Source organism: Mastigoproctus giganteus, chromosome 6 (assembly GCF_048544385.1).
Source record: "Mastigoproctus giganteus isolate SK-2022 chromosome 6, ASM4854438v1, whole genome shotgun sequence".
Classification (NCBI taxonomy): Eukaryota; Metazoa; Arthropoda; class Arachnida; order Uropygi; family Thelyphonidae; genus Mastigoproctus; species Mastigoproctus giganteus.
Window position 1 is genome coordinate 65,520,292 of NC_143580.1, and position 6,090 is coordinate 65,526,381.

The 6,090-nt window shown below is 32.8% G+C and overlaps 1 protein-coding gene across 1 annotated transcript in view; it reads right to left on the minus strand.

Annotated features, from left to right (window-relative positions):
• Positions 1 to 1,011, minus strand: part of LOC150084367 (cell adhesion molecule Dscam1-like) — a 99,751-nt gene extending 98,740 nt beyond the window's left edge. Inside the window, exons 1-2 of the mRNA XM_090376012.1 lie at positions 918 to 1,011; positions 668 to 835 (exon numbers count right to left, since the gene is read on the minus strand). Coding sequence (XP_090232138.1) covers positions 668 to 835; positions 918 to 999 — 250 coding nt within the window. The 5' untranslated portion in view covers positions 1,000 to 1,011. The remainder of the gene's footprint in view (positions 1 to 667; positions 836 to 917) is intronic.
• Between the last annotated feature and the right edge of the window lie 5,079 nt (positions 1,012 to 6,090).

The following is a 6,090-nucleotide window of genomic DNA, read 5'->3' on the forward strand; positions in this document are numbered from 1 at the left end:
GTGCAGCATCTTCTGTCATAAACAGCGACTGCTGCGACCTCTGGCTGAATTTGGCGTAATATTTTAAATACATTCTGAAAATTAAGAATAATGGACAGCATTATCAGAAATATTGTACTTATAGATATTAAGCTGTGGCAGATATTTCGGTTTAATTATTAAATAATTATATTGTTGGGTACTATCTAGATTCGTTTTTATTCTCAGTACTATTTCAATTACTTAAATAAGGGCAATAATGAGGATAATCATTATTATATAATTAAATATTATTAATTTCCAGTTTTTAAAGTTCTCCACAAACAGCGCAGCCAATAGGGAGTACAATATAAACATTAACAAAATCATAATCAACTTTACCATTTGCTGTTATAGTAATATTTATGGACTATTTCATTACAATCTACAGAAATTCTCTTAATTTCAAACTAAAATGACACAATTTGAGGATAAATCAGTTGAATAATATCGAAGTGTAACTCAAAAGTGTATATCGCATCATAATTCAATTCATAAAATCAGACTTTAAAATTCCAAAACAATAAAATTAAATATCAAAATCAGGAATAAAGTGTGATAACAGATACATAAGTATACGAGCCAATGATACATATAATCAAGAAACCAAAACGTACGAATTTCATTACAACAGATTTCATAATCTTACCAATTACTGCAGTAGTTATCATCTTTGACAAAGATTTTCCAATTCCATTTGATGCTTCACAAAGAAAAATACCCTCATCTTCCTTCGTAGCAGAATCAATGTATAATGTTCCATTTGGTAAGATTTTAACGTGTGAGGAGAAAGGCACATCTAAAAATTCTTCATGATCTGCAAGAGATGGAGGAACTTTAAAGTTACAATACGATATTTTCCCAATTTTTAAACTGGATGACTAAAAATATTAACTTACTTGCTGATTTTTTCTTCCACTTCATTTCTGGTTGTGGCTTTCCAGATGCTTTACAGTCTAAAGATATGATGTCCCCTACCATCACCTCTGCATCATTGGGAATATGGACCCATTTGGGTGGGGCTAAAAATATGAATTACGTAAGTTTTTAAATCTATCTTGAACGATATTTTCTTTCACTTACTTGAATGATCATTAATTAAAACAACGAAAGTTATTCAGATATGCAATTAATAGGATAGATTCGCCTACCCTTTCGAATTAGGTATCCTTACTTCCTTTGTGTTTTATTCCACCAATAAAATATCTGACGTTATTCGAGATTCAAAAATGAATATCATTTTAATATCAAATTGAAATTTAAATATTCAAAAACAAAAACCTTTGTACGGATATTTAATCCAATATAAAGTTCTTTAAAAAGTTCATATTTTGCCTACTGAAGAATTACGATTTGAATTTTATATACAACAAAAATACATCTTCTTACCATTATGTACCAAATTTTGATTGTCTTAGTGTGCCTTCCTTTTATATCAGCATTTTTGTGATGGTTCTTAGAAATATCGGTAATACAAATTAGAAATGGGTTCAAAAGTTTGGTTCTTTTGTTCAGTTATATCTGAATCGAAATAAATCTCATTCTTATAGCATATGCATATTTTATATGATGATGATAGCGCAGATACTTTCACTTATGTCAAAAAAATCAAACTTTTTAACCATACACAATAAAGCTTTCTATTTTCTCCGAGGAGATCACCATGATAACTGAGAAAAAATTCACTAATGTTAGGGCGATCTCATTTTTCTGAATGTCTTGCCACTACAAGACATACCATCCATGTCACAAGGCCATGCATTTCAAAATTCTGTTTAGTATAAGTTTAGCTAAGACTTGAAGTATCGTTAAGTTTTCATTAATTTTTTTAGAAAGAGCTTATAATTGCGGTACTCACCTCTTGATCCGTATATTGAGGAAATGGATTCATATAAAGTGAAAGGAATTAAAATTAAACGATTAAAAAGCGTGCCCTAAGGAAGAAAGCAGTGCACAACTTTTCCTAGGTTGTCATCTATAAAAGAATCGAAACTGTGTTAAAAACCAAGAGCCTTAAAACGAGGCTTTCGAAATCATCATCAACTGGTCCCAACCAAGTGATGAAGCATGGAACCAACTGATGATGATTTCGAAAGCCTGTGTCAAGGCTAGGCTCTTGGTTTTTAAATCAGTTTCGATTCTTTTATAGATTACAACCTGGGAAAAGTTGTGCACTTCTTTCTTCTTTATGGCATGCTTTTAATAGTTTAATTTTAATTCTTTTCGCCTTTCGCTTTATATGAATCCATTTCCTCAATTTACGGATCAAGAGGTGAGTACCGCAATTATAAGCGCTTGCTAAAAATTTGAATAATTCTGTTTAGTTTGAAACTTATTCCTGAAAGTGGATGGCTCGATGACTTTGAATATTACTTTTGTCGCCTTCAGTCCTATTTAATGCTTTATTCATCCATGATTTATTACACGAGCCTGTACTTTCTACAATTAAAATAAAATTCGTCCAAGTTACTCGGGTAACGAAGCGTAATAGTATTTTAGTTGAAAACGTATTCTGAGTCTGCTTCATTTACCAGATTAAAAAGAAGAGAAAAAAAATCCGAAAAACACTCTAAACATCAAGCTGAGGCTTGCTAACTTAGTCTAACTTGAAAAAGGCAAATACTGCTTACCGTTACAGGACCTTATCGAATAATTTTCCTCCCTGTTCTTCGACAATGAATTTACTTTAGTCTAAAACTGTATTCAATTGGATTTACAATATTTTAACGATAAATATGAGGGAAAAATGGCTCTCAAATTTGCGTTTATTTTTATAACGGTAAATTTATTAAATGACCTCGCTGATCCCAAAATTACATTTACGAAAAACTCGAATCACGAATCATAGAAATTCATTTTGTATAAAAAAAAATCCATACTTCTTTCTAAACCGTGTTCCATAGTTATATAAAGTGAAATCTATAGCCCTTAATACATTCGTGAATACGATATTAAATAAAATATTCTGAAGAGCAATATTCAACTGAGAAGGCAGACACTCACCTAGAATGTTCAAGGATGTGGTGAAGCTGTCTCGCCTACCTCCAGAGATCACGCTACACGTGTAATTACCGCTGTCATCTTCTTCGACAGGATCTAACACAATATTCGAGAGATCTGAATATGAACGAATCTGAATGTGGGCGGATTGAGTGATTTCAACTCCATTCTTGTACCACTGAAAAGTAATTTTCTCCCCAGATGTTGTCGTACATACGGCACTGACCCTCTGCCCGAGTACAGAAAAACTAGGAAAGATAAATGGCTGAATCTTGAATATACCTGGAAAAAAAAACACAGTCACAGTTCAACTATAAACACTTAAGACAACTTTTATTTAAGTTTATTAGAAAAAATTTTAAACAGTTCATTATTACGTGGATCATTTATTATGTGTAAAAGATTATTAGTGAGATGAGAGGTGGTGTAATGTGTTATGTGTATGAATACTTTGGATATGTATATATATATATATATATATATATATATATTTTTTTTTTTTTTTTGGACTTTCCACAGAGCCTCGGACTCTTGTATTTTGTTTGATTACTATATTTTAAGATCATTATTATTCATGGCTGCGACAGTGATTTGAAACGAAATCCATTAATTCTTCTTGATCTCTAACTTCTTCTGTTAAAGAAATTATGAACTCCACTTCATTAAATTTAAAATTTGAATCTCCAGACTGAGCTATCGGTGCTCCATAGTAATAATAATCCGGTTTGATAACAGATGGCACCACTTACAAGGTCGGGTGTCCTCCACTGTTGTGCTTAAAGACTATCATGTTTATCCAAATTTATCTATTAAGAGCTTTTAAGTATTACTACAGATGGAGGAAATAGCCAGAAAAATTCCTGTCGTTAAGGACATAATGTACCTTTTCATTCGTTACTTACATTCGATAAAGCTATACGAATAAAAATGTACTTAAAATAATATTAAGAGAAAATGATCTATCTTAGTGTGAATGTTAATTGCATAAACTAAACCCAACGAAAATGATCTAACTAACTGTTACAGATATATAGTGTTCTAGGTTATTGGTCAAATATGAAGCAAACTAATAAGATAGTGACCTTAATAAAATTACAAATATAAAATCAAATTACTGTCTTATTATAAATCAAAACCAAAGAGCAGAGGGTTGTAATAATGGACATTCTTCAGATTGGTGTAATGCCAAAAGTGGAGTCCCTCAAAGATCGGTTCTTTAACCACTGTTGTTTGTGATTCTCATAAACGACATCGACTTAGGGATAAAAGGCATAATGTCAAAATTTGCACACGATATAAAGATTGAGAGAGTTGTGAATGACCAGTTCCCAGTAGCTCTGCTTCAAGATGACTTGAACAGGCTTCAAGGATGGTAAGAAAGGTGGCAGTTATGTTTTATTGCAGCAAAATGCAAGGTCTTGCACTTGGGGAATAGCAACCCCATAATAATCAATTAAACACTTGGTGTAATACATTATCCTATAGAGAAATCATAATCTCACTGTGTATTCCAAATGCAAGACCACATTTGGAATACAGTGGTCAGGTATGGAGATCTCATCGGAAAAAAGACATTGAGCTTCTTGAAAGGGTCTAAAGGCGAGCAACTCACACGGCGAGAACGGCAAAAGGGCGACCGTACAAGAAAAGATTCGATTATGTGTGCTACAGGAGATTGGAAACCAGGCACCTCAAAGGTGACCTGAATCAGGTTTATAAAGTTCTGAGAGGGGTTAGTACAACGAACGAAGATGGAATTTTCACTGTTATAAAGAATTCCAGAACTAGGGGCCATAAATTAAAATTACAGAGGTAGAGGTTTAGCCAGCGAGTCGTTGATTTCTGGAAAAAGTTGCCTTCACAGGTAGTTGAGGCTGGCGTTTGAATAAATTCAAATGTCAACTATAGTTACCTATGTGAGGAGGAAGGCACATAATTAGTATTTTCTTATTAACTTCTTTTTTTGACGAGTGCAGCAAAAGCCTGTGGCTTCATTGCACTATATTATGAATACTATTACTACTATAATATTAACGGTGATTATGAGTAAACTAATAATGGTTGTTGAAAACTTACCAAAATGAATCAGTTCAGTTTTGACTGCCTCATGAGTTTGTATTATGGGCTATAAATGTATGACGCAGCCTTAGTTATAGACTAAAATTTTAAAATATGAAATAGTATGTGAGGTTACTGCTATATAATGTGATAAAATGTATCACATTGAAAGAGCAGACATTTTATTTGAATTTATTTTTGGGCTGCTTGCATCACACCAGTTTAAGGTTGTTAATTAATCTAATAGCACACACCGTTTTGATTTTTCAGTATTTTGGAATCGAATTAACTAATTTCGCAAAATTTTGGATTCTAGTAACACGTGATAACTGATGCTGATGTTTACAGTGTCAGTTTTCTTTCTTTTGTGGTTTAAGAATATTGTAGCATAATCATTGAAATCGTAACAATCGTAACATTGCGTAACAATCACAGTAACAACTGTGATTGTTAAGCAATGTTAGATTGTTACGATTTCAATTATTAAACTGAGAACTCGTAGCGTAACAATCACAGTAACAACTGTGATTGTTACGCTACGAGTTCTCAGTTTAATAATTTTATGCCTCTTTTCAGTTTATTAATGTAGATAACTAAACCTTACTTATACAAAATGTGAACAATCCATAGACTTAGATAACATTGAAAATTAAGATTTTCGATTTTTGTTATTTGTTTTTTTAGGAGCATTAGCAACTAAGGCCATATTGCTCCGGGGATATTCGGTGGTCATTCCCTGACCTTTCCGCATCCTCCGTATTTGGTGGATTATGGGCTGGAACCCCGGTCTAATCAAGAAGCGTGTGCTGCTCCTGCCCACTTGGCTACGGAGGAATCTCGATTTTTGTTCGGCAAAAGAATCCTGTGGGGGGGAACAGTTTATACTAAGCATCATTTCATCCTTTATCACTCAATATCTGTATGTTGAGTGTATGTTAATGCAGGCAATATATTTCTTAACTATATGGAATTTGGTATCGCTGCATACTGTAACAGCTTAGAAGAGTTATAAAA